Source organism: Corvus cornix, chromosome 2, assembly GCF_000738735.6.
Source record: "Corvus cornix cornix isolate S_Up_H32 chromosome 2, ASM73873v5, whole genome shotgun sequence".
Classification (NCBI taxonomy): domain Eukaryota; kingdom Metazoa; phylum Chordata; class Aves; order Passeriformes; family Corvidae; genus Corvus; species Corvus cornix.
In genome coordinates, this window is record NC_046333.1 from 35,241,874 (window position 1) to 35,269,608 (window position 27,735).

At 41.4% G+C, this 27,735-nt stretch overlaps 2 protein-coding genes across 3 annotated transcripts; both read left to right on the top strand.

Moving 5' to 3' along the window:
* The first annotated feature begins 1,007 nt into the window (after positions 1-1,007).
* On the top strand, positions 1,008-27,448 carry LOC104689000 (C-C chemokine receptor type 5-like). 2 transcript variants are annotated; one of them, XM_039549670.1, is made up of 3 exons: positions 1,008-1,110; positions 7,450-7,613; positions 23,845-27,448. In XM_039549670.1, the coding sequence occupies exon 3, from the start codon at positions 23,856-23,858 to the stop codon at positions 24,924-24,926; it is 1,071 nt and encodes a 356-aa protein (XP_039405604.1). In that variant the 5' UTR covers positions 1,008-1,110; positions 7,450-7,613; positions 23,845-23,855; the 3' UTR covers positions 24,927-27,448. The 2 variants fall into 2 exon arrangements, with proteins under 2 accessions (XP_039405604.1, XP_010397135.1); XM_010398833.4 differs by lacking the exons at positions 1,008-1,110; positions 7,450-7,613 and adding an exon at positions 19,745-20,211.
* LOC104689001 (C-C chemokine receptor type 5-like) lies at positions 8,260-11,365 on the top strand. Its single transcript, XM_039549671.1, is given in 4 exon segments — positions 8,260-8,292; positions 8,294-8,395; positions 8,397-8,648; positions 8,650-11,365. Coding segments are annotated over 4 exon segments (1,071 nt in total). The 5' UTR covers positions 8,260-8,268; the 3' UTR covers positions 9,343-11,365.
* Positions 27,449-27,735: the final 287 nt, after the last annotated feature.

The window sequence follows — 27,735 nt, forward strand, 5'->3', positions numbered from 1 at the left end:
TGCAGCTGGAATGTTTCTTATCGCAGTGGAGAGGGGGGAGAGCCGAGCCGCTCCGGCTGCCCACAGCAGGGCTGTGGGAGGAGTTCCACGGCTGGAACAGGTCCATGGCTTCAGGATGGCCGTGGCCCGGCCCGGCCTGGCCCGAGCAGGGACTGGGCCGGGCCCGCTGGCCCCCACACGGGCACCGGCAGCCACCTGTGCCAGCGCTGGAAATGAGAGAGAGCTTGGGGGGGGAGTTCGTCTATTCTTAAATGTGGATCACAGAGGTGGTCACAACTTTAAGTGGCTTAAAGAATTGTCCATATTCAAACTGGCCACTGATAGGTTCTGTCAGGTCATAGAGGAAGCTGTATGAAGAACATCACTTGCGAGACTTAGCTTGCTAACCTATGACAGGGGTGCTGATGGATGAGAGGCTGGACATGAGCTGGCAATGTGCAGGCCAGAAAGCCAAATGCAACCTGGGCTGCGTCCGAAACAGCGTGGCCAGCAGGGCAAGGGAGAGATTCTGTCCCTCTGCTCTGCTCTGGTGAGACTCCACCTGCAGTGCTGCATCCGGCTCTGGGATCCCAGCACAGGAAGGACATGGACCTGTTGGAGAGAGTCCAGAGGAGGCCACCAAGACAATTAGAGGGATGGAGCACTTTTCCTGTGAGAAAAGGCTGAGGAAATTGGGTTTGTTCAACCTGGCGAAGAGAAGGTTTCAGGGTGACCTAATTGCATCCTTCCAGTACCTGAAGGGAGCCTCCAAGAAAGAAGAGGGACTTTTTACAAGGGCATGGAATGGATTCAAACTGGAAGAGAGTAAATTGAAATTGGAAGTTTCCAGAGCAGGTAGAAATACTGATTGACCTGAGAATGGGATTTTATTGAATTTGATCAGCCAGTCTTAACCCTCTAGAGATGGAGTAGTTCAGAATATGGCTGGGTTGGCAGCCATAAAATCTTCATCCACCAATTCTGACCTCAGCCTGGAAACCAAGCTTTTTCAGAGAAGAAGAAGCTTACCCTCATTTTGCAACATATCACAGGAAGTGCTGTTTCCTATTTTCAGATATATGTTCGTTCACGAAGGAGAAGAACCCACAGTTAGACCAGCTTGATGAAACAGTGAGTAACTGATTTTTTTCCTTATCTTTACATCAAAATGTGTGTATATATAAGAGAAATCCACTAAGTGGGGAGTATATGTGCCTAAATGGCAGTGGCAATAGAGCTGACATGGAAGCAGAGGTAACATCTTTGGGAACAACTGGGTCTTGTAACTAGCTTACAGCCTGGGATAAGGCTAAATGTGAAAGTAGAGAATTCAACTGGACAACTGATGTAGAAAATGATAATCTTTTTTGTACCAGAAACTTACTGGGTCTGGGTTTTGAAGCAGTTCCAGGAGATCGATAGCTTGAAGTTGCATTCTGCTAAGGATAAAAATTGGTCAGACATTAAATCCTTCAAACTTAACCTAAACTCTCCATATCTAAGTCACAACTTGCTGTGTCAGATGCAGTTGGCAGGTGTTCTCCATCCCTATCGTATCACATGGTTTCTCTATATTATTCAAGCATTTTATCTGTTAAAAGTATTGTTTCATTATCACATTTTAAAGGGATATTTGGAAATGGGTCCTCTGTTTAATGTGAAGTCTCTGAGTCACCACATTAGAAAGTCTGTACTCCATATCTCAGCTATATCTCAATGAGATATCGGTTTTATACCCAGTCATGATCTGGCTTGCAATTTTTGTTAATGAGGTTTTACATGAACAAAAATCATCAGTACTACACTGGAATTTTTCTGCTCACACACAAGGAAAGGTGAGCTCCTCTGCTTGGATAAATGAGACTTGCCACTTGTATATTAGCAAAAAAGCTACAATAGACTAAGGACTCTTTCTCTCTTTTTTTGCATTCCTGGGATAATTGCATGGTCATTAGCCTGGAACAGTTGACAGCAACAGAGCAGGGGCTTGAACCTCTCAGTGTAGAGAGAGCAGACCCTTAGAGCAATAACAGGACATCACATGACCCTATGGCATATGCTGGCAATCTTCACTCCAAACTATTAACCTTCCATTTTGTACTTGAGTTCATCCTTGGAATGGTTGTGACTACAACTAGTACTTGTATTACTGTGAATTCAATGTTTTATCAGATACTGAAAAAAACCCCAAACCACACCACAGCAAAAAACCCTTAACAGATATACTAGCCCAGAAGTTAGCCTCCAGAAGAGAAGAGGCCACGTATATATATACTCATGATTTGGAGGAAGATGTCTAATACCTGTCTCAAGGTTCTCTTTCTCAGAATATTTATTTTCAGTGCTTGTGATATTCTTTTACTGTAAATTTGTTTAGGTAGGAATACATCCTACTTCTTTTGTCTTGGGACCCATAGGCTGACTCTATTTAAACTGCAGAAAAGCTCAGAATTTTTGCCAGACCTTCTTTCTGGTTTCGATGGGGAATGTAAACAATCAGATCCTGAGGCCTCACAGAGAATTAAGCCTGTTCTTTTCAGCCCAGAATATATTTTACTTTGAAAGCCTTGCAGGGCTGAAAAATACCCCATCAGTTAGGAGGCAAGTAATTCTGAATGTTTCTAATGCTCAGCTGTTATAAAAGAGGAAGAGGTTTCCCAGGCAAGGTTTAATTTTGAAAGGGGCTCTTTCCCCAGTCAAATCCTAGAAGGAAGTCCTGTGGTCGCTACCACATGAAAAGGTGTGTTTGAGGGCAACTATCAGTTCAGAGTCTTACACAGAGTATTTAGTTCACACTTCCATCTTTTCCTTCATCTTTCCTGGTAACTCAGGAAAAGTTCATACTTCTATGCTTTCTCTCCAAGCAAATGCAGGTGTCTGTGTACAGATTTCTCTGAAGTTCTGCTCCTCTTAGAAAGTCAAAGGCAAAGATAAAAAGGTAGAGCTGTTAGCAGGAAACTCTGAGTACATCTCTTGCAAAGCCTGCTATTAGAACATGTGGTATTATTTTTTGTTATTTTAGTTTCAGTATTACTCAGTGCTATGTTGCACTTCTCTCTCGTCATAGAGTGCCCTAGATGCTGCTGACACACACTTTTAAGCTGACTACAAGTCATTAAGCAATTTCTTTCTCTGGATGACAAATTGCTGGCATTTGTGAAAGGAGGAGAGTGAGGGCAAGGGCAGTAGCGCTGTGTTACCCACTCATACATTTCAATCTTGTCTTAGACTGCAAAAAGGTTAAGGGAACTTTGGGGAGGTCATTCAGTTTTCAGATAAGCAGCTCCATTCATGCACAGATGCTCTTGTAACTTGTAGTTATTACAAGTTCTGGTTTCTGAGGGGAAACTTTGTCCAAATCCCCTCTAGAGCACAGCACACTCATTGGGCTGTGACAAATGTCATCCCTGAATAAGTTGCTGTAGCAACTCAGGAGCTCCTTTGCTTGAATGACCTGGAAATACCTGATAGTCCTACCAGCACCTAGACATTTTCTAGCTTAAAGTGACATGCTGTAAATAGCAGCTAATGCTCAAGAGCTAGAGAGGCTTCTCTCAAAGCAGCTGAAACACAGAAATCTGGAAGGACATGGTTCAGCACTACATCTTCATTACACGAACATCTGATGTTGCCATAAGCTCGGCTTTGTTAAAACTTACAGAAATGAAATTATGTTTATTTGCTCTCACAAAGTTACAAGTATTCAGTAAACCAAATTTTCTCCCATTCAAGATGTAACTCGATGTTCTTTGCAAGAACTCTTTTCCAGGGTGCTGGTATTTGGCCCATGGCTTGGTCACACCTCTCTGTATCCGGCTTCTTTGGCAACTCGGAACATAACCAGTCCTGCAAGGGGAAATAACAGTAGCCTCTTATTGGACTGCTCACATATTTAGATACTTTTACGTGGTTAAACACAGGATAAATTAGAAAGTTCTCCTCTTGTATGTCTACATTAGGCTTGACATGTCACTCTCTTTTGCAAAAATCATTCAGAATTTCTGTTAGCAACCAAAACTACCCTGTGCATGCAGAAACAGTGAGACTGTGGTCAGGACAGTGGGCACTGATGGCCACATGCAGGCCAGAAAATGAGAAAGCACCTCAAATGAAAATAATTAAGACTTTCTGAATATTCGTGTGTAATTTTGGACAGAAAAGAAAGAGGAAAATAAATCAAATAAGTAATTACAAATTCCCAAATCAGAATTGCTCAGATTATGTTTAAACAGCTCAAGAGCAGAAATAAACCTGGAGATTTCTTTACTATAACACTCCCATTTCTGAAGGTTCTGATGCCTTAAGAGACCTCCTAGACACAGAGGCTAGACAGGAGTAAGGGAATAAGGTAGGTATTTATTTGAAAGGCCTTCAAAGGTACCCCCTGGAGGCCAGAGGCTACTGCCAAGATGGACCCCGAGATGGACGACAGGTCACAAGTTCTTCACACTTTCATAGGTTTGGTTCATTTGCATAGCAGGGTTAATTCTCCAGTTAAGGCTTCAGTTTAATGATGTAATTCCCCTCAGCTTTCCCCCCCTTAGAGGATCTTTGGTTTATACTTTTGGGCCTAGGACAGTCTGGGTGTCCTTGAAGTGCAGGCCCAGAGAGGTTTTGTTATGTCTACCTAGCATGAGAGAGCAGAAATTAGCAGGCTACAAGAAACTTCAGAGTCACACACTAAGCAGTACAGAATCTGAAAAATATAAAAATTAAAACCTAAGGCATCAGTTCACACCTAGATAATTTAAGAGCCAAACCCAGACTTCTCATCAACGGCTACAGCTTCTGCAGAAGATGCTTCTTTCTGCACAAAAATTAAAATGAGAAATATGGTTACAGATAAATGAGAAAAAACAAAAATCAAGTGCAACCAGTAATTTCCAATAGAATTTTTTAGCCAGGCCAGTTTTCTAGAGTTATTTATGATTAATATTGCCTATGTGCAAAGGAGAAGCATTTTTTCAATGCGTATCTCAGAAAAATATTTTTAGTATTTTGTGTTTGTTGTGAAGAGGAGGATCTGACTTCTAGAGCATGCAAATACTTAGTCATTTCCCATCAGGTCAAAGACAGTAAATAAAAAAATCACAGCACATGCTGTCTTTCTAGCCAGGATTAGTGTGACTTCTGTGGGGCAAGAGCTCGATTTTGGTGGTGGGAACGTGAACTTGGTCTGACTGGAATGGACTCACTTTTCTTCCCAGCAGCCCTTATGGTGATTTGTGACCACAGCCCTTTTAGATTTGTGACCACAGCTGAGACAAATGACCCAAACTAACCAAAAGGATATTCTGTGCCATGTTACATCACACTCAGGAATAAAACTAGGGGCAGAGGGAGGTTTTTCCAGAGTAGGCATTGCTCAAAGACTGGCTAGCATCTGTCTGCCTGGTAGTACATGGCAAGCATTTGTCTTTGTATTACCTCTTGTGGGTTTTTTCAGTTTCATTCTCTTATTCAGCTGTCTTTTTCCCAATTTGCAAGTTTTTCTTTCTTCAGCACTTCTGATTCTCTCCCTGATCCTGCTGTGGAGAAGTGAGTAGGTGACTAGATGAGGCCTTACCTGCCTCATCTGGCTGGGGTTAACCCCTCACAGGATATAAGACTTGGACAGCAAAGGAGACAAATCTGTAGGGAGTCAGTTAACTTTAGTTTTGTTGCTCTCACAATTATTTTCTGCCAGGTTCACAACTCAAAATAAGTTCCAAACTTGGAAGAAAAAAAATAAGTTACTTTCTTTTTATACAAACACAAAGATTCTACAAGGCTAAGTACACCAAGGGAGGTTTAGATCAAATATTAGGAAAAATTTCTTCACTGAAGGGGATATCAAGCTCTGGAACAGGCTGCCCAGGGAAGTGGTTGAGTCATCATCCCTGGAGGTATTTAAAGCCGTGTAGATGTGATGCTTAGGGACATGGTTTAGTGGTGGACTTGACAATGTTAAGTTAATGGTTGGATTCAATGATCTTAGAGGTCTTTTCCAATCTAAATGATTCTATGGTTCTACAATACTATGATTATATATGTGTGTATGTATATGTATATTTACTTGTGCATATACACACATGGAAAATTGTTTTACTACTGTGTAAACAACAAAATTTGTTCAAGAAGTTTATTTGTATTATACATTCATCCACCAAGATAAAAATACAAATCAAAACTATGTCTTCTGGATCCTGAATGCTCTGTAATGACATATCAGGAAATCAGCCTTTACTCAAACTGCTGAATGAGCTGACATGACCTTAAGACACTTCAAAAATTTCACGTGCTGCAGCTCAGAATGGCCCAACACATAATTAAATTGACTATCTACTAAAAAGCAGAGCAGGGGCCTGTCTCTGAGTCACTCCAGACATGGGCTGAGTTTCTTCAGTTACATTTAGACTTGAAGACCTCAAGTGCAGAGAGAATGAAAAGGTGGTTTTGAGAGCCTGGTCTCTGCAAAAGATGCCTGTGATCCCACAGGGCAGACCACACCATTGAAAAAAGTGCATTCAGAAAAGGAGCACAACCACGAGCACTCAGAGATCACACAGCAAGCTGGGGCACATGCACTGCCTGAACGCTTCTGCATTGGGAGCACTGTCTCAGCCTTGTCTAAGAGCAGGCATGACATTTCCAGGAAGAGGCTAATTTCAAAACCAACACCCTGCCGTGGGCAGCCACCAGTCTGCCATGAAGTGTCTGATAAAAGCAGTCATGGTGGCACAGGAAGACAGAGCAGCCCTTTAACCAGACAGCAAGTAGCTCTCTTTGACTGGCTATCAAAGGCATTGGTTGCACTTCCCCACTGAGTGACCAGGGAGCACTTTTTGTCCCTGTGACAACCCATCTTCACAAAATCCTCTGCCCAGCTTCTCATGGGACACAGAGGAGTTCTACCATGTTCTCTGGGGGTCTGTGAGAAGGACAGTTGTCCTGAGCTTTTCAGAGACCAAGTTACACAAAGCTGTGCTTCTGCATCTGGCTCACAGTCCTACCAGGGACTTGGGAAAAGGGGAGGCTTTGAAGACTGGAGGGGCTGACACCCAGATTTTTTCTTGCAGGGGAAGTCCAGTCCCTCCAACAGTCCAATCCAAAACATAAGGGACAGAGAGTTTGCACAACCCTTGCACTTCCTCATTGTTGCCTTACTGGGAGCACTGACTGAGAAAGGCTGAAGAACAACATCACATAAAAACTGCAGTACACACTCTTAGCTATGGCCATATCTGCCTTTTGCCTTTGTGCTCCCTCCAAGACACTCTACCAGTCTAAACTTTGCAGCTCCTGAATAATGGCTGTAAAAAACTACTGAAATAAGGAAACAAAACTCCTTATATCCCCAAACAGCAGTGGGAGGTCTTCCAGCTGACAGGAAGGTACCACAACAGACACAGGTATTAGAGGCCACCCCAACAGCAACTCTCATCTTTTGCATCATTTGCCAAGGTCTTCATCTGTCTGTTCTCTCTACAGGACTGTGCACTGATTTCATTCCAGAGCTATCTGAAACCAGCACACTTCCACTGCCTACACCTGCCCCGGACTCTCTAAAGGACACAGTGCTTGCCATTTTAACCCAGTCCAACACTGCCGACTTTCCACTCTGCAACACCCACAACAGCAGGTCCACCAGGCAGGTATGTTTAGTACTGTCCTGATTCCCACAGGCATTAAGGCTCCCAGGAAGTCACAAACAATTTGAAGAAGTGCTTGAAGTCAGCTGTTTTTCACCCATGTCACAGTGCCTTTGCATGCACCATTTACACCTGACCAGTGCCTGGTCCTCCATGGGTAAGGGCTACAGGATGGACTGGCACGATGGGCAGGTGGCCAGGTCCCAAGGAGAAGCAAGACTGTGCTCTGCGTGCCAGACACTGTGCTTTCCTGAGGCTGCCTTCCTGGCTTTCTACACTCCTCTGGAATGCCACTGATGAGCACAAGAGCCCCAAACTACCTACAACTCATTAAATTCATCTGTCCTCTCCGTCTGGTTAGGCCAGGCAGCTGACAGGCTCTGCTGAGGAGGAAAAATGCATGTGATAATTTACACGTGGGAAATGACACACAGCACACTTCCAACATGCACCAGTGTGACTCCACAGCTGTGTGGGTGGGTTTCCCAGGAGCTCTGCGATTTCATTCTCTTTCACACCTTGACATAGTAGTGCTTCTGTGCTCATCAGCAAAATGCATTTCAGAAGGGAACATCAGCATGTTTCATTCTCTTCACTGCAAAGCTTGGAGATTCCTCTAGTTTAATGTCTTCTTTTTCTCCTTCCAGACCAATACACCATGGCAAATGAAACCACAGACTTCAACTGACTGGGCAGTGACAACAGAATTTGACTATGGCGATTCGACACCATGCATGGGAATTGAGGAAAAGCACTTTGCAGCAAAATTTTTGCCACCTCTTTATTTCTTTAGTGGTGATATTTGGCCTGACAGGCAACATGCTTGTTGTCCTTATCCTGGTAAAATACAAGAGGCTGAAGAGTATGACTGACATCTACCTGCTCAACTTGGCAATTTCTGATCTGCTGTTTGTGTTTTCTCTCCCTTTTTGGGCTTATTACGCAGTTCATGACTGGATTTTTGGGGAGGCACTGTGTCAAATTCTGTCAGGTGTCTACCTTCTTGGCTTCTACAGTGGCATCTTTTTCATAATCCTCTTTGACCCTGGACAGGTACCTGGCCATAGTGCACGCGGTGTTTGCTTTGAAAGCCAGGACAGTCACCTACGGCATCCTCGCCAGTGTCGTCACTTGGGCTGTTGCTGTTCTTATTTCTGTTCCTGGGGTAGTATTTCACAAAACTCAGAAGGAAAGTTCAGGCTACACTTGCAGTGCTCATTATCCAAGTGATTCCACAATAAATTGGAAGTACTCCTTTATTTTAAAGATGAATATCCTGGGACTTATTGTTCCAATGCTCATTATGATTTTCAGTTACACACAAATTCTAAAAACATTATTGAGATCTAAGAATGAGAAAAAACAGAAGGCAGTCAGACTTATTTTTGTGATCATGATTTTTTACTTCATCTTCTGGACACCATTCCATATTTCTTCTTTTTTGCATACATTTCAAAATTCACTTTTCATCCCAAATTGTGAACTCAAAGGTCAACTGGAGAAAGCAATTCAAGTGACGGAAACAATCTCAATGATCCACTGTTGCATCAATCCTGTGATCTATGTATTTGTTGGAGAAAAATTTAGGGCATATCTTCGTACCTTTTTCCGAAAGCATGTTGCACCTCACCTTTGCAAAAGATGTCCAAGTCTTTACCGTGAAAAATTGGAAAGAGTCAGTTCCACATTCACACAATCCACTGCAGAGCACGATGTCTCTACTGGACTGTAAAAATACATCAGAATATTAGTTGGTAAATTTTGCATCACTTGCTTTGCCTTAAGACGTGCCTGACATTATCTGAAATCTTAATGTCGACCACTACTGAAAACTGGATGACCTCCTTATTCTTGTGGTTAACTGCTGCCTGGGATTATAGAATTTTCCATTGCCAAACTAAGAGAATCAATGAGTTCTCCAGGAAGCATTAACTGCATAGCTGTGTCACATCAAGATTTAAATAGGACCCAGACAATTATGATTGTGCTTTTTAATAAAAATCTATCCACTGAGATTTACGGGGGGGAGGAATACAACACTGAAAAGTCTAAGGAGTAAGAGGTCATCTCACAAGATCTTACTGTGACCACTTAACCCAAGGATTTACCTGTTTAGCTAATAGTGCAGTCATTTTTAAACATAATCCTTTAACAGTTATAACTAAGTTATTTTGATTTTTGTTTTTTAATTTTGATTTTTGTTTTTTAATTTTATGTCTGACATATCACCATTCAGGTGCTGACATTTTCCAAAGTGTGCTTTTAATCAGCAACATTGTGATTTTTGTGGGTGCAATTTTTCGAGTAACTGCACACACCAAGTTTACTGACTGCACAATAAGACAATGATGCACTCCTAAAAAGCATGAACTTGTTTCTGACAAGTCATATCCCTTCAAGAAAAAAACCCCACTAAACCAATAAAGGCACTTCAGCAAAGACCTGCAGGACCCGAATGAAAATTACCTTGGTATTTGCTATGCAAGATTCTGTATGAGAAAAATATCAGGACCCTCTGAAGGATTTCGGGAGACTGTGACCACAGTACTGAGACCAGGCCTCCCTAGCTGTGGACAGGTAAATCAAGTGCAGAAGAAGAGTTTACATGGCAACACATGACACAGGTGTGTCAGTTTAGGCTCCTGCATGGGAAAAACACACTTCACACACACAGCAAGTCCGACTTTTGGGATACACTTCTAGGAAGACAGTGGTCTTGGACCTGCAAAAGCAGCCAATTCCAGACAAGGCATACCTTCTTGCCTTCCCAGGAGAAGACTGCCTCTAGCCAACTGGTGCCTCAATGAGAACTGTGTGCTGATTGAAGACAAAAGACCATTGGCCTACTGGTGTACTATGGCCATACATTCAGTCCACTATTAAGAGTTTCCCTGTAAAAGAAAGAGGAATTCTAGGGACATGGGGTTAGCAAAAAAGAGGGAGGAGGAACACAGCAGACAATTTCTTACTTCAAACTGTAAGGAGGTGCAGGTGAGCACTCCTTATGCGAGGGAGCTGTCCTTCTGGTTTTTTCTCCATTTCCGTGGAAGGGCACTGCTCATGCACACAAGGACTGGCTCATGGATATCTGGAGAGGCAAGTTCAACTAACCTCCAGCAATGTAAGGACACCAGAGGGAATTCCACGCTACTTAACACCAGGCACGTGATGCAGATGCCTCCGTTAACAGCAAATCTCTTCAAGGTCCCACACTGGTCAGTAGAGAATAAGTGCCTGAGCCAGAGGCAAACATGGGATTTAAATAGTCTCAGGGAAGGTTAAGTGTCTTTAACTGTGGAAGGAAACTGAAAATGCCAGGCTCTTAATTTAGTCATCAGATCCCTTAATCTAGATGGTGCAAATACTCTTCCTCCTCTTGCCTTAAAATGTGCGGGCAATGCTTTTATTAATTGTTAGTTCTTCTCCTATCAGCTATTATTACCTGGTCGCTACCTTCTGAAGTTAACAGCCACAGATAGACTAAACAAAAGACCAAAAACTATACTCACAGTAAACTTTCTTGCTTGGAAATAATAGTTTTCATTTCTTTTCTACTTCTTTTTCTGAAACAAGGTGAAAGCACCTTTATAATTTTAGAGCATTAATTAGTTCAGTGCAATACAAATCCTCCTGTAATGGTGATATTTCTACTGCTGTGTTTTATTGTAAATCCTTATCTTGCTGGAATTAAATTTCTTCCTGTTTTCATGTTAATGCAGTGAAATTAATAAAATCAGTGTCTGGAAATCTGTGTATACCCTGCAGCCCATGTTCTCTTCTGTAAGCAAAAAGGCATTGGCTCTGCTCTCAGAGTGGAGATAGGAAAAAGACACAGCCATGGGCACTTGCAATACCACACTTCAAACCAAGCAAACAGAGAACTGTGTGTCCAGTCCAGAAGCTACTGCAGCTGGCACAGCTTTTATCCACCATCAAGCTTGAGAAGAGTGACCTACAATAGCTTTGGAAAAATCTGTGGCCACAGATTTTAAATGAGTGAGATTTGGAGAAACAGGGTTGTGTGTGTTATAAATAGGGAAAGAGAGGGAATAAAAGAGGGCAATAAAAGATATCACTGTATTAATATTGGGATAAAAACAGGATCCTCCATAGACTTTCTGCAGCAAATTTCAGATCTCCTTGCACCATACAGAGTGGTGCAAGCCAAGCAGTGTGCCTGGTGTCCCAAGTTTTATGTGTAAGCCCTCAAAGTTCAATATGGAAATGTGCTTCTGCTTCACCATGTCATTCTCCCTGCTCCATTGTGCCCATTCCTTTCTTCAGCCTATGATCCACAGCTCCTTCTCTCCCCTGCACACTCTTCTCATCTGTCCACCATGGGATAGGCTAAATTCTATAACCACTCTCTTTTGTTTCTGATTTTGATTTTCTATGTTGTGCTGCAGGAACACAAATAAACTAAACATTATCCTATTGTTATGTGCCCAAGCAGGATAATCAAGATAATCCTTAGTTCTTCATTGCAGCTTTGCACTGAGACATGCAGGGCTCTAGAGAGTTTTGTGGCAGTTTTTGAGTCTTTATCAGTCTGTTGTGGCTGCACCATGGTATAGCTACAGGCCAGCTAGCCTCAAATCAGGCTAGCAGGATTTCAGGCAGTCTGGTCACAGTGGGATGGAGATACTCTTGGGGAAGATTTAACAAGATGCACAGTCGCCATGAAAAGAGAACACAAGTCGCCTCAGCAGAGAAGTGGTAGAAATTTTACATACAGGAGACAAATATTCTGTAACTCAAGGTCTGCAGGGGAAAAACATTGAGCTGAAGATGCAGTGTGTATGTAAGAGTTAGAGACACAGGCAGATGCACCCAAACTGTGTGATGAGCTAGAGGTATGTGAAGAAAATGGCAAGGATTTACCAATATGCCAGGATTGCAATTACAGCAGAAAAAAAACTAACAAAAGGAAAAACCACTGCAGTGTTTGGGAGGCATCTGAGCTGCTCTGGTGAGGAATTGAGGAGACAAAAGCAAGCATTTGAGACAGCATACAAGTCTCACCAGAATATCAAACAGATTCAAGACAAGACCTTTCTGGACACCACAAATAAGTTGTTGCTTTACAACAAATGTTGAACAGCTAAGTGAAAATTTTTGCAAGTTCAAAACTTCTGGCATGGAACTCCTGAGGAGATAGTGTGATGCCTGGGCTTTCAGCATGCTTATGAAAAGAATGGTCACGTGCCATGGACAAGTATCTGCACACAGCTCCAAAACCAATTACACAGTCTAGTTTATGCGCCAAACAGGACACAGTCCAGCTTTCCTGTTAGGAGATGCTACTGCCACGTGTTCAGAAATATGTAGGGAAGAATGTCCCACATAGCAGAAGAGAACTCTGCCAGCTGTCAGACAGACTAAGGGGCAAGAGGAAATGTAGCAAAAGTGCATATATGGTACTGCTGAGTGCTGAACAGCACTCACAAGCAACCACCAGATTTATAGTTACTGCCATTGGTTTGTCTGTATGTGTATGACTGACAAACAGAAACAGTGAACTTTAGGTAACCAGTATATAGGCATGTTCCTGTCACAAGACTTTCTTGTTTGTTAACCCAACTTTATGTGCACAGCCTTATGTGCACATATTTTATATAAGAAAATGAAAATGGAGTATAAAGGGAGTAGATGGAAATGGATAAATAGAAAAAAGTGGTCACAAAAATGAGAGAATGACTTTTTTAGCCCCAGCAGACACTAAAAAAATAATAGCCAAACTAACAGGAAGGCCAGAGGTAAATAATTTAAGCAGAACCTTAAAAGGTTTAGATAAGAGATACTTCCAGTTATGAAGCTCCAAATAAACATCTCTCCTTCCAGTGAAAATTAGAGAAGGAATAAATACAAAGAACATGAGGACAAATTTACATGGTATCTTGTTGCAGTTAATGAGAAACAAAGAAAGTGCTGCGAGTATAACATGATGCTGACCAGGTAAATGGCTCAACAGGCAGCTACTGCTCATTTTGAAATTTAATTTTGCTGCTGTTTTCAACTGCTGATGCCTACTGGCCTTCACTAGGAAGTGTTTAGTGTGGTTACTGTGGCTTCAGAATCATTACTCAATATAGAAATAAAAAAAATTTAGTGAACAGAAGAAAAAAACCAGACTGGAAAATTCTGGTGCGTGTAGAATCTCAATAGCAACCAGACCAGAACAAAGGGGTGCAAGCATTGCTTTGTACTCATATTCTGGTGACACTTGCCTACTAGGAGCTGTACGCCACTCAAAAAATTGAATGGGAGGATATAAAAAAGGTTGTCTAGGTTTGTATAACTGTGAAGATATTTTGTATGTCTGGTGACAGCGAGAGCAATCTCAGTTTGAATGTTTGAAGTCTGGAATGACTGATCTTGGGAAGGTGGGACCCCAACACTAAGATGGAGGAGGGCAAAATTTTTAGAAACATAGGCCAATATGCAAAAATGCACAAACCTCCAAGTGAGGCTCAACTCTGCAGAACTGTCTACAGGGTTGTGCCAGTAGGATGCATGCAACATGAACAACACAACCTATCCTGATACCAGACTTCTTGAATGGAATGGAAACCAAATGGGTGGAAGTAAAAGAGCCATCTGGACATAACTTGTAGGGACACTAATATAAGGCATGAACTATTACAGACTCTATCTAACCTTTGGCTCCTGAAACCTTCTGGCTTCTAGGTGCTGGTGTTGTCCCAAACATGGGTTCTTTTACCTGGTGTGCAAGAAGCTGGTTCACACACACAGAGTTATTTGTTTCTTTTATATCTACGCAGAGACGGGTGCTAGGTCGTGAATCCACAAAGCTGGCACACCTCCAAAATGCCAGGTGCTCATTTTTATATGCTTTGAACAATAAAAATTAGACATTTCTCATATATGTACCAACCTAAAGCTGAAGTCCTTGAGTTTGCATTCTCTGATCTCTGTTTAAGGGTGGAGTGCACACTTCCTTTACCCTGCATGATCTGTGAAGAAGGGGGTTTTGTGGGTAAGAGGCAATCATAGTCTATAAGCAGGTATTTAACTCTGTTAATGACTAAGCAAACTTCTTTGGCTTTATCAACAGTTTCATTTTCTTTGTAGTTAGATTTATAGTGTCAACCTGTTCTTACTTCTCAGGTCAATAGATTTTGGTTCCTGCATGTCTGGTTCTTCCTTCATTTTTCCTAAGTTCTTTTATTTATCCTGTACTATACTTCGGTGAATTTTTAACTCTCTCAGGGTACTTTATTGCATTACTGGCATATACTTTGTCATATAACAGACTCTGTTCACCCTTTGTGTGACCTAGTTTTCACTGGGAAAAAATATGGTGTGTGATTTTCCCAGCCTCCCTGATAAAAGGTCCAGGAGTTACATGTACACTGAGGAGCATATCCAATGCACAGATGAGATAGCCCCAAAACACAAATTCTAGACCTAGAATTTATGTACTATAAATGTACCTTAAAAAAAACAAAGTGTGTGAATTAAAGGCCTATGTAAAAATTAGATTCTGAGAGACGAAATTTTGTGAAATGCATAACTGTGGACCAAAAGTAAAATCTATCTTACTGTGACAACCCTTTGTCTATAAATCAGGAGAGAGTGCATCAGAAACCTGGATAAAAATAGTAGAAGGAAACAATGTTCTCTTCCTCACTGCATAAGGAAACATAGTTCAGTAAGAGCAGCTTAGAGAAAGCCAAAACAAAAATAATACCATGACAATAGAGATATGTGCTGCAATTTGTAGTGATGTATGTGCCAGATTTACAAGGAAGAAACAAACAGACAGCCTAAGAATAATAAGTGAAAAGGTCCAAAACCTTTGATGTTATTGACAATAAACAATAACGTGAAGAAGTGTTCATCCGCTTTAGAAATGCTTGCATCTGTAACCCATCTTATTTTACACCTATGTGTGAAGTGTTTTGTTTTTTTTCACTAGTGTCCATGATAGAAATCTTAGGGTGTGGTACATCATGCTTTTCCCTTGTTCTCCCCAAAAAAATACACCTCACAGATGTCAAGATTGGGTGTGATTGTGATGGTGGCTCAAATGATGAGTCACCAGAACTTGAGAGCCTGAAAGAGAAGGCCGATAAGAAAAAATAGCCTAAGCAACAAAGCAGTTTTAGCTAGATGTCTTTATTCAACTTCTTCAAGACAAAGACACTTGTTACTGATGAAATAAAATACATGACAATACTAACTTAATTTGGACACAGATGTTGTGAATCTAACAAGTAACAAGATTCATCTACTTTGTGTTCACTTGTCTTCATTTGACCTCTTCTCCAGATGAAAAGGATTAATTTTAGCTATAGTGATAGACTTTTAACAAGAGTGTTGTGCTCTATCACACTGTGTATACCTAAGAAAGGCATCCATCATTTTGTCCCAGGACTCTTTTTTTCCCCCCAGCCTTTCTTTTTCAGGTGGTGAAGGTTGGAATAGCTTGACTGGAAACTGCTAGTCAAATTTTCAAGTTTCTGTACCCATAATTGATGACATTTGTGTATCACAATGGTACATGAGTTTTTGGTATGTGTCCTAGTAGCCATTTCAGTTCTGGTGTAAACCTCATACAAATAACAGCATCTCCTTGTGGGAGTGCCACGCCACTCAGATACCAGACACTTCAGTGAGATGGGCTGATTACTGTAAAGATGAATCATATTATCAGTCATTGGATAGGAGATATTGACAAACGCAGCTTGACTTGACAGAGTACATGGCTGCACAATTGCTGAGTACATCAACTTGAGCCCCACAGATGAGGAACAAAGCTCACTTCCATTCCAGGAATACCTGTATGGCGGGAAGGAGCATCACACCACTAAACATAACTCCTACTCATCTCTGAATGAAAACCATGATAGGTAAAATTCAAAGCTATATCAACCCACTGAATCATTACTTTTATTATTGAAGAATTGCTTTAATTTCTTGGTAAAATGATGAGGTTCAGCTTAGGTAAAGATTCTTAAAATCCACTGGAGTTCATGACAAGCACCAGTACACTTATTCAAAGCAATGCTTGGCAAGGGATTGCAAAAAACTGAGAAGAATCTGGTTTGCAACCATGGATGTGCTGCTTGGATTGTCCATACCTGTGTCCATACACACTGGATGAAGGCAGCAAGAAAGAGGAGGTGAGACAGCATTAAGATGGCCAGTCCCAGATTAGCGTGATAAAACTTCAGGCTGGATGGGAGACCAACTCCTGCAAGAAAGATCTTGTCCTAACAGCGTTGATGAATAGCACATCACTCAGTTCCCCACAAACATCACAAGGGGATTTAGCTTGCCTACAGCCACAAGCAAGACCTGATCAAATCTGGCCTCCCAGCAGCTCTGCTTATCTGCAGCTGGGGTAGAGCTAATTGTAGATATCCTGCAGGTGCTGATAATAAAGTCACACAACCCAGTACTTGGGCTGCCAAGTGCCACAGCAATTCACGCTCTCTCTGGGGAGTGTCTCATCCAGCTGTGAGACGCAGCTGGTGAGCAGACCAAGTGAATTCCCCCTATTCAGCTGCTATAACCGTGAGTGGCAGAGGCCCTCTGTTGGTAAGCAATACTCTTCATCAGTAAATAACATGTCCTATTGTGCTCGCTGACCAGACTGAGCCATAGGAACCAAAAGCTATAATCAACAAAATCAAACACATTTATAAAGCCAATGAATCAGTGAGAACTAGGGATTGTTTCTTAAGACCAGCCTACCACAGATCTTAGTTTGAAGTAGTAGTGGTAACTGTTGTTGTCATCATTAATTGAAATGTTGTGGGCAAGTTCTGCAGGAGCATATTTCAGAATTAAAAAGCTTGATGAAAACTAGGCAAGTCCAGCAACAGGTTTGAGACTTTCCCCTGTTCCTATAGTGTGAAGTTATGAAGGGGTTTAGAGTCTCCAGTGGGCTAAGTAACATGTAACATACAGTAAACAATGCAGGCTTCATGAAGAAATACTTAAAATATCTGTTAATTTTAGTATGTAGACTGTTTAGTAATTATATATTGAATAAGTAATTTGACATAATACCTTGTTTAAGAATTATAAGAATTCAGTATAAAAGCAGAATATTTTAGTCAGAAAAGTTACTCAATAATTGTGAATTTTAGATGTAGTGGAAACAGTATTAGAAGCAGCTATTGCCACTGACTGTGTAGGGGGCCTAACATTGTCAGCCCATCAAGCATGGTGGGGTTAACATACCTTTAGAGGACCCTGCAGGGGATTTTAATTCTGACCCTGGGACTCCAGACTTTAAAGAGCTCATTGGAACAGCACATTAGGAAAGGAAGAGAAAAATCCATTTGTCCTATGGAATAAAGATTAGTCCCTCATGCAAAGAAGGGTTGACAAGGAAAACAGAGAGAGCTTTTCACTTTTTACTGTCTCCCCCCAGATCTGAGAGGTAACTCAGAAGTTGTGATTCCCTTGACTTCCATTAAGGAACAGCAGCATCCAAACAAAGACACTCCCATTATGCTTTTAGTGTTTTAAAATCTTTTAAGAATACCAAGGAGTGAGTGCAGAAAAGACATCCGTTTAGTGCCTTCACTGATAGCATGATGTATTGGTTTGGTACAGCCTGGTTTTAGGTAGCTGGGGGGCCACTGAGATGGCTCCTGTGAGGCAGCTGCTGGAAGCTTCCCACCATGTCCAGCAGAGCCAATGGCTGATGGCTCTGAAGACGGACATGCTGCTGGCCAAAACTGGGCCAGTGAGAGAGGCTGGTAACACCTCTGTTATGACATGTTTAAGAAGAAAATCAAAACAAAGTCACAAGATTTTGGGATTCTAGTCAGAGAAGAGGAGGAGGTGAGAACATGTGAGGGAAACAACATGGAGACACCAAGGTCAGTGAAGAAGGAGGCACAGGAGGTGCTCCAGGTGCCAGAGCTGAGGTTCCTCTGCAGGCCATGGTGCAGCCCATGGTGAAGCAGCTGTGCCCCTGCAGCCCGTGGGGATCCACGGGGGATGCAGAGATCCACCCGCAGCCCGTGGGGAGGTGTCCATGCCAGAGCAAGTGGATGCCTGGAGGAGGCTGTGATCCAGTGGGAGACCCAGTGGAGAGAGTGGGCCCTGCTTCCAGGCTGGAGTAGCCTGTCCTTGGAGGGCTGCACCCCGTGGAAAGAGAGAGCCCCGGCACAGCAGTTTTGGAAGGGCTGTGTGCCCGTGGGAGGGGCTCACGCTGCAGCAGGGGCGGTGGGGCTGCTGCTCCTGAGAGTGGACCCACGCCAGGGAAGTTCAGGAGAACTGTCCCCCGTGGGAGGGAGCCACGGCCTCACAGGGGAAGGACTCCTGTCCTTGAGCAGCGGAAGAAAATCTCGGTGATGGACTGACCAAACCCCCATGCCCTGTCTCCTGTGCTGTCAGTGGGAAGCAGGGAGGGGCTGGGAGGGAGAAGGTGTTCTAAGGGCTTATTTTACTTCTCATTGTCCTCCTCTGATTCTGTTAGTAAAAAATTCACTTTGCAACCTAAAGTTGAGCCTGTTTCGGCCTTGAAGTGTTTCTCCTAGTCCTAATCTCACTCATGAAGCCTTTGTTAACTTTTTTTTTTACCTTTTCCCTCCTCTGCCCATCTGTGGCAGGGGAGGGTGAGTGAGCAGCTCTCGTGGGTGCCTGGCATTGGGCCAGGGTCAAACCACTACACATGAGATCCTCCAGAACCCTACCAAGATATGTCAAGTGGGTTGTACTTTATCAGGTATCTTCTCAGGGGTTCTCTGGCATCTGGTAAGGCACCATCCCTTTCTTGCTTTCAGTATTTTTCCTACCTCCTGTGTCATTTCTTTGATGTCCAAGAAGGATATAGAAATCTGCTCACAATGCAGCTTCAGTTTAACTCTAAAAAGGCATCAATTACAAGGAAGGAAATTGATAAGAAATCAGATTTTATCAGGCTTTTCTAAAGTTTAATACCAAAACGTAACTATCAGTCCTGTTTTAAAAGGCCAGACTCACTACACAGACTAAGTCATAGTCTTATGAGAGTGATTAAAATAAAAAACACAGTCCAGAAGACCAGGTTAAAGAAAAATAGGATCGATCAACTCTCCTGAAATATAAGGACTGCAACTCAGAGCAAGACAACAGAAAGTCCAGGTAGTTCTGAATAGAAGCATAAACTTTATTCACTGGCTCCGCTTTTAGTTAAAGGACAGAAAAACATAAAAGAAATTTAATGACTGAAAAATATAAAGGGATAAACCACATGTAAACTGTTCTTGATTCAAACAGGCTAGCTAAAAAAAAAGATAAAATAATTATATAAACCCTTTTTCTGAAACTACAGCTGTGGGTTGTGAAACTTCAACTCCTAGGAGGATCCTCTAGAATTTCAACATATCTGCACGTCTCAAGAGTTAGAAAAGCAACATCTGATGACCCATTTTTAGAAAAAAGAGAACCAGAGAACAGCTCCTTCATTTTTTTTTTAAGTGAAAACAGATTTTTTTTTGCCAGAAGTTTTCAAACTGATACATCCTTCTTCACACAGGAAGAGATGTTTTTGACCTTCATCTTGTGACGGACAAGTCATTTTAGCATTACTCATGTTGTAATAATACAAGACATCACCTGCACCATAAGATACATGGTAAGTCATCTTTGGCTCTTTTTTTTTTTTTTTAACATTTAGTAGCTGCTTAGGTAGTATGATGCCTGAAGTGAAAAATACTTGTGGAATCCTGCCAGTGTCTTTAAAAATAACCCTGGCAAAATGCATAATACATGTTAAATGGAATACACTAATTTTAAAGGAAAAAATCACTAGAAGACTTAAGCAGAGGATCCAGGTAAGCAAAGAAATAAATCTCTAGAGACTGATCTGAGTAAGAAACATAATGGAGTATGCCTCCCTGATTTTGTCTCTGAAAATGATGTGCAATGACAGAAATATGGATTTTACTTCAAAACAAAGCAATTGTTTGAGTGTTATTTGAGTGAAGAGTACTTATTCTTCTCACAGGATGACCACAGAAAACCTAGTGTTGTATTTTAGACACTGATCTCATTGGATACATGCAGCATACCTTAGCACTTTACCTCTGTTTGCTACAGCTTTATAATTATTACCATTTTATGGGACTATGCATATGAACTGAAGCTCATTTTAATAAAATCTTTGCCTCTTAAAACACAGAAAACTGTGACTTGAAACTCAGAATAAAACAGTGACATGAGTTTACTCATCTTTTCTATGGTGAGCCTTTCTTTTAAAAACTGCATGACTGCTAGTCTCAAGCAGAGCAACAGAATTTGTACAGCAGATTGCAGGTTTCTAGAAATATGTCGTTTATTTAAACGGTATTCAGAATAATATAGAACTTTTTTTGAAATACCCTTTCTTCAGAGATCTTCATTGACTATCTTTCGGGGTTTTTTTAATGATCAGGAAACATAAACCCAGTCAGATCCCTCTAGTTAGGTGAACAACCTACTCTAGTTAGGTGAACTGATTAACCCAGTGAAATATTCTAGCCAGTAGCTAACAGTGTTTCCTAAAACTGCGAGATTGTAGGATAGAGCACAAACCTGCTTTCAGTTCCTTTTTCTGGTTTCCAAATTATTTTTCCAAGTATTTTTAGTCTCCACTGTCAGCATGTGCTGGATACTATACACTATTCAGAGTAGTAAATACTTTTGTGGAGAGACTTCTGAAACAAAAGCTGGGCTAGAGGAAGGGGGCTCAGTTAGCAGAGGCAACTGCTCAGAGGGGAGGCCATAATCTAAGCATGCAAAAAGGGTTGAAAGGAAGAAGACAAGAAGCAGGGAAGATGTGATTGTCATTCTAGGCAGGCAGAGGGAAAAGAGAGAAGGCATTGAGATAGCAGTTAACAGGAAGAAGGGTCTGTCACAAAAAGAATTATCACAGTAATATCAAGGCAGCATTTTGCAATGATATTTGCATGAATCCTATCAATTGCCTACTCATAAAATCCCACTCTGGGTTTATGACTTAGTTGTTTTTCATACTCATATTTATGCATGACCATCCCCCAGGTGCAAAATGAGCAAGGCCGGAAGTGCTGGGTCACTCATCCCCTAATCCCAGTATACAGCATGGTTGACTGACACATTGCAAATGAGGATATTTAGCTACATGCAGTACCAGGAGTGTACTGTCAGGGTATGCAACATGGATCTAGCAGGTCTAGCTGAAAGAAATCTTAAATATTTACTTGGGTAATGCCCAAGTCTCATCATGTTTTGAAGTAAAGAAGTTAATGTTTTAGACCAAAGAGTGTTTTATAAACTTGATTTTTTTTTTTTTTAATGTTACTGAAAGTACTTAAGAAATATAAACCCTTAAGTGCTTTAAAATCAAGTTATTTACTGACGGAGCCACTTCCTTTAGCAATGAAACCATTACTGCTGCATTGTAACAACTATGTAATTAGTATGACTAGGGAAAAAAACTGTTTCACAGAGATTTCCAAAGTTTCCTGACAGACAGCCTTTGAAGACAGCACTTATTTCTCATCAAGAAATTGTATCTGGGCAAAATTGAGACCCAAACTGTTACAATTTGCTAATATTCTCTTACTCCTCATTCTCCCAAAGAAAACTTTACACCATACTCAACTTACCGAAGTAACGTCTGAACATGATGTTGTTGTTCTTATTATTCTTAGGCACAGAGCTGGTAGCCAGACTCAAAAAACTTGGGGAAAGAGCAGTAAAAAAATTTGCAAAAGCAGCATTTCTTTTTGTACAAGGTGCAGATTTTGCTCCAACAAAGCTTTCTCTTTTGGGGCAGATGCATATCTGCACTGTGCAGCATAAGAATCACCATCAGGAGCTGGCAGAGGAACCTGATTTTTAAGGTCACAGACCTGGCAGATAGCTAAACCTCAGCTGAGGTCTTGGGGAAGGGGCTAAGTCAACCACTTTGACACAGATTAAGGACACCGGCATTTTAAGCAATCTGTTTTTACAGCAGAAAATAGTCCTTTCTCCTGAGAGGTTTTGTCTACAGGCACAAAGATGCTTTGGGGATTTCACATGCTCTAAGTCGGAATGGACCATTATGAGCTTGTACCAAAAAGTAGAGCAGGGGCCTGTCTCTGAGTCACTCCAGACATGGGCTGAGTTTCTTCAGTTACATTTAGACTTGAAGACCTCAAGTGCAGAGAGAATGAAAAGGTGGTTTTGAGAGCCTGGTCTCTGCAAAAGATGCCTGTGATCCCACAGGGCAGACCACACCATTGAAAAAAGTGCATTCAGAAAAGGAGCACAACCACGAGCACTCAGAGATCACACAGCAAGCTGGGGCACATGCACTGCCTGAACGCTTCTGCATTGGGAGCACTGTCTCAGCCTTGTCTAAGAACAGGCATGACATTTCCAGGAAGAGGCTAATTTCAAAACCAACACCCTGCCGTGGGCAGCCACCAGTCTGCCATGAAGTGTCTGATAAAAGCAGTCATGGTGGCACAGGAAGACAGAGCAGCCCTTTAACCAGACAGCAAGTAGCTCTCTTTGACTGGCTATCAAAGGCATTGGTTGCACTTCCCCACTGAGTGACCAGGGAGCACTTTTTGTCCCTGTGACACCCATCTTCACAAAATCCTCTGCCCAGCTTCTCATGGGACACAGAGGAGTTCTACCATGTTCTCTGGGGGTCTGTGAGAAGACAGTTGTCCTGAGCTTTTCAGAGACCAAGTTACACAAAGCTGTGCTTCTGCATCTGGCTCACAGTCCTACCAGGGACTTGGGAAAAGGGGAGGCTTTGAAGACTGGAGGGGCTGACGTCACAGTCACAAGCCTTTCTCTGCTACCACTGTAGCAGAACTTGCCTGAGGACTTTCACAGCTCTGCTGCACACTCACCTCCCAGGCCCTGACTCCTTCTTGCAAGGGAAGGCCAGTCCCTCACACAGTCCCTAAATCAAGAATAGCCATGCCTCAGATTCAATCCGCCATTTCTCTGTTTCTGGTTAGGCCAGGCAGCTGACAGGCTCTGCTGAGGAGGAAAAATGCATGTGATAATTTACACGTGGGAAATGACACACAGCACACTTCCAACATGCACCAGTGTGACTCCACAGCTGTGTGGGGTGGGTTTCCCAGGAGCTCTGCGATTTCATTCTCTTTCACACCTTGACATAGTAGTGCTTCTGTGCTCATCAGCAAAATGCATTTCAGAAGGGAACATCAGCATGTTTCATTCTCTTCACTGCAAAGCTTGGAGATTCCTCTAGTTTAATGTCTTCTTTTTCTCCTTCCAGACCAATACACCATGGCAAATGAAACCACAGACTTCACCGACTGGGCAGTGACAACAGAATTTGACTATGGCGATTCGACACCATGCATGGGAATTGAGGAAAAGCACTTTGCAGCAAAATTTTTGCCACCTCTTTATTCTTTAGTGGTGATATTTGGCCTGACAGGCAACATGCTTGTTGTCCTTATCCTGGTAAAATACAAGAGGCTGAAGAGTATGACTGACATCTACCTGCTCAACTTGGCAATTTCTGATCTGCTGTTTGTGTTTTCTCTCCCTTTTTGGGCTTATTACGCAGTTCATGACTGGATTTTTGGGGAGGCACTGTGTCAAATTCTGTCAGGTGTCTACCTTCTTGGCTTCTACAGTGGCATCTTTTTCATAATCCTCTTGACCCTGGACAGGTACCTGGCCATAGTGCACGCGGTGTTTGCTTTGAAAGCCAGGACAGTCACCTACGGCATCCTCGCCAGTGTCGTCACTTGGGCTGTTGCTGTTCTTATTTCTGTTCCTGGGGTAGTATTTCACAAAACTCAGAAGGAAAGTTCAGGCTACACTTGCACTGCTCATTATCCAGCAGAGCAGAGAAATACATGGAAGCAATTCCTCACCTTAAAAATGAACATCCTGGGACTTTTTATTCCAATGTTAATTATGATCTGCAGCTACACACAAATTATAAAGACGTTATTGCAATGTAGGAATGAGAAGAAACATAAAGCAGTCAGGCTTATTTTTATCATCATGATTATCTATTTTTTTTTCTGGGCACCATACAACATTTGCATTCTCTTGCGTGATTTTCAAGGTGCATTTTCCATCTCTACTTGTGAAGGAAATGGTCAACTGCACAAAGCAATCCAAGTGACAGAAACAATCTCAATGATCCATTGTTGTATCAACCCTGTAATTTATGCTTTTGCTGGAGAAAAATTTAGGAAATATCTTCACAGCTTTTTCCGAAAGCAGATTGGGGTCCACTTGTCTAAATACTGTCCTGTTTTCTATGTTGACACAGCTGAACGAGCTAGCTCCACCTACACACAATCTACCGGAGAACAAGAAGTTTCTGCTGCATTGTAAGTTGTGTCTAGTGAAAAAATGGAATTGACTCTTGTGAGATCAACTCTGTGATGAAAGCCTACTGAATCTCTCCTGGATATTCTTTCTAAGGCAGCTGAAAAAAAAAAAAATCACAGAATACATATTTATCAAAGTTTGCTTTTGCTCATAGACTTGGGTATTTGTAAATAAATGAAAATCATGTAGCAAATTACCTGATTTGGGGCCTGAGCTAGCAGGCTAACAGATTTTTTGAAGTGAACTAGAGGCTATAAATTTACACTGGTTCTTTGGAAACATCTCTTGACTGTACATTACACAAGATATCTCACTCATTTAAACTCAGTCTCAGTCACATTTTTTACTAGGCTGGTTGTGTATCTCTGTAAATAACGCTAAATTACTGAGGTCTGTGATACCGCATGGAATGGAAAATTTTATACACTTAGAATAGACTCTGATATTTTCCTTTCTGTACGGTTGAACCATACATAAACCACTTAGATCTTTCTCATAATAGTTCTAACTACTAGGGGCTAATACCTGAGTGATTTTAGAGTTTGATATTTCTGAAGGCTCTCTTTTACTCATCTGCTGTTTTATATGCTATTCACACTAAAAAGCTAATATAATTGCAGAAAATCAGTGTGGTAACAGTATTTTAAAAATAAAGTATTGCAAATGGAGCTTTAACTAGGTTGGATCAAACATGAACGATGAGCCAACAGTGTTTTAGCTTTTTAGTGCAGTGATTTTGCTTGCCATTTTTGTAGCCTACATAAAACTTAAAAAAAAGAATGTGGGCATAATGGCTGCCAAACCACAGCAGCGTTAGAGGTGTGAAAATGATTTCTGAACAGGATTAACACAGATGTTTTTAAGATAAGTGTATGTTAGAAACATTTAAGTTAACAAAACATCTGAATAAGTAAAAATATTCTCTGTTCTACAGAGTCAAGGGCATAGAGCATCTCTCTTGTTTTAGAAGCTGGTATCATTTGGGGGGCTATGACAATGGGAGTCTTTTGCCATTTAGGAGTTTCACAGAGAGCAAAAGCTTCCATAATTAGTGAGACTGATGGTTAAATGTGACTGATTCTCTGTGAAGCTCAGAACCTCTAAAGCATGGGAACACATAGAAAACATGAAATAAATATGGGGCTACTCACGTGCTTAAGAACATAACAAAATCACACTATTAATTAATTTGGGCCAAGTTCTCCTTCTAACAGTTCTTATATTTCCCCTAAGACTTATTGTATTGGACAACTTTGGAGACAGGAAATTAAAAATGAATATTTTGTTTGCTGTTCCTATCCAGAAGGGCAATTTCTGTTTCCCAACTTCTCTAGACAGCCTTTTAAATAATATTTTCAAATAAGCAAATGTTTCAAGAAGTCTCAAAGAAATTTTACAGTGGAAAGTTCTTGTGAAAGCAGGAAGTGGAATAGGGAAATCTTTGCTTCTCAAACCACTTGTTTTGAATTATTCATTTTTGTCATATTAAACACCACTTTGGAACTACGTCCACTTGGGAAGTGTAACAGAAGTATACCATACCTTCTCATTTACCAGATTTTCAGCTTCATACTCTTCTTAAGGGCCCTGTACATCAATTATTTTCTGGACTTTGTATATGCTTTTAAAATGGGTGCCTATATCAGCATAATGAGAAATACATGCAGGAACTTCTAGTCAGGCTGCATTTATATATATATATATATATATATATGTGTTGGGTTTGTTTTTTTTTACTTATGGAATACATTTATGAAAACAATTTTGTATTTTATTCTGCTCTTGACAATAACTTTCACTTGGCCTTGAAAACACCTTGCCTTTAGAAAACTACTTTCTCTGGAGCGCTTTGATGCCAGACACAGTAATGAATCTTTATCAGCTCTTCAGGAGTAAAGAACAACAACCAAACTTGCATGGACACGCTGACGAACTTTCTGAGAGGCATGTCAAAAAGCTGCCCTGATCCTTCTGCAGCATGGACCTCCAATCATGGCTCTTTCTAAGCAACAAGCAGCTTCTGGAGGAAAGAGGTAGAACTGAGACTGGTGGCCCAGTGGATCAGCAGCTTATCAAGAGTTTCCATCACTTCACTGGAAAGGGATCACACTTCACATGAAAACAAGTCGTATTTCAGCTACTGCAGTGAACTGTGATCCACATTCAAGGAGACAATTGAAAACACAGTATTTGGTAGCACTGCTTGTACATTCAATTAAGGACTCCGCCAATAACTATAATAGCATTTTGCATTATACCATCCATTAAAGTTGGTTAACTTTTTTGTTAGACCTCTTGATCCTTTCCCACCTCCATCCCCAATTTTTTAGAATAGGCCAGAAGAATGGAAAAGGAGGATAAATTCTTCATAACTCTGAAAGAACAGGCAGGACAAACTCAGGGTTTTACAATTGGACTAAGAACCAGCAAAATCAAATAAAACAGGACCATCAAGATAACTCCAGTGCTCTTAACTGCTTGTCACTAATAATCTAATAATAAATATGCTATTTTGGTTGTCATTACATTTGTTTTTGTTTACATTTACCAGTGGGAAAAACAGTATCTCAGACAATTCATACTGATCCTAGATGGTGGATATTGGTGGTTTTTAAAATAAATAAGCGTACAAAAGAATTCCAGTGACCTAAGTAATTAGGTCACCTAGCAAACAGCTAACAATTACGGTGGACTTGTGCACACACTTCAGTTCTAAAGATTACAGTGCCATCATGTGGTCTCACTGTAAAGTTTGATGCCAACAAATATGCACTACTCCAGCAAGGTTTTTGGTGCTTTCCTTCTTCAGAAC

What these genes read in the sequence shown, in the direction of transcription:
- LOC104689000 (XM_039549670.1), top strand. Translation starts at nt 23,856, where the DNA reads ATGGCAAATGAAACCACAGACTTCACCGACTGGGCAGTGACAACAGAA.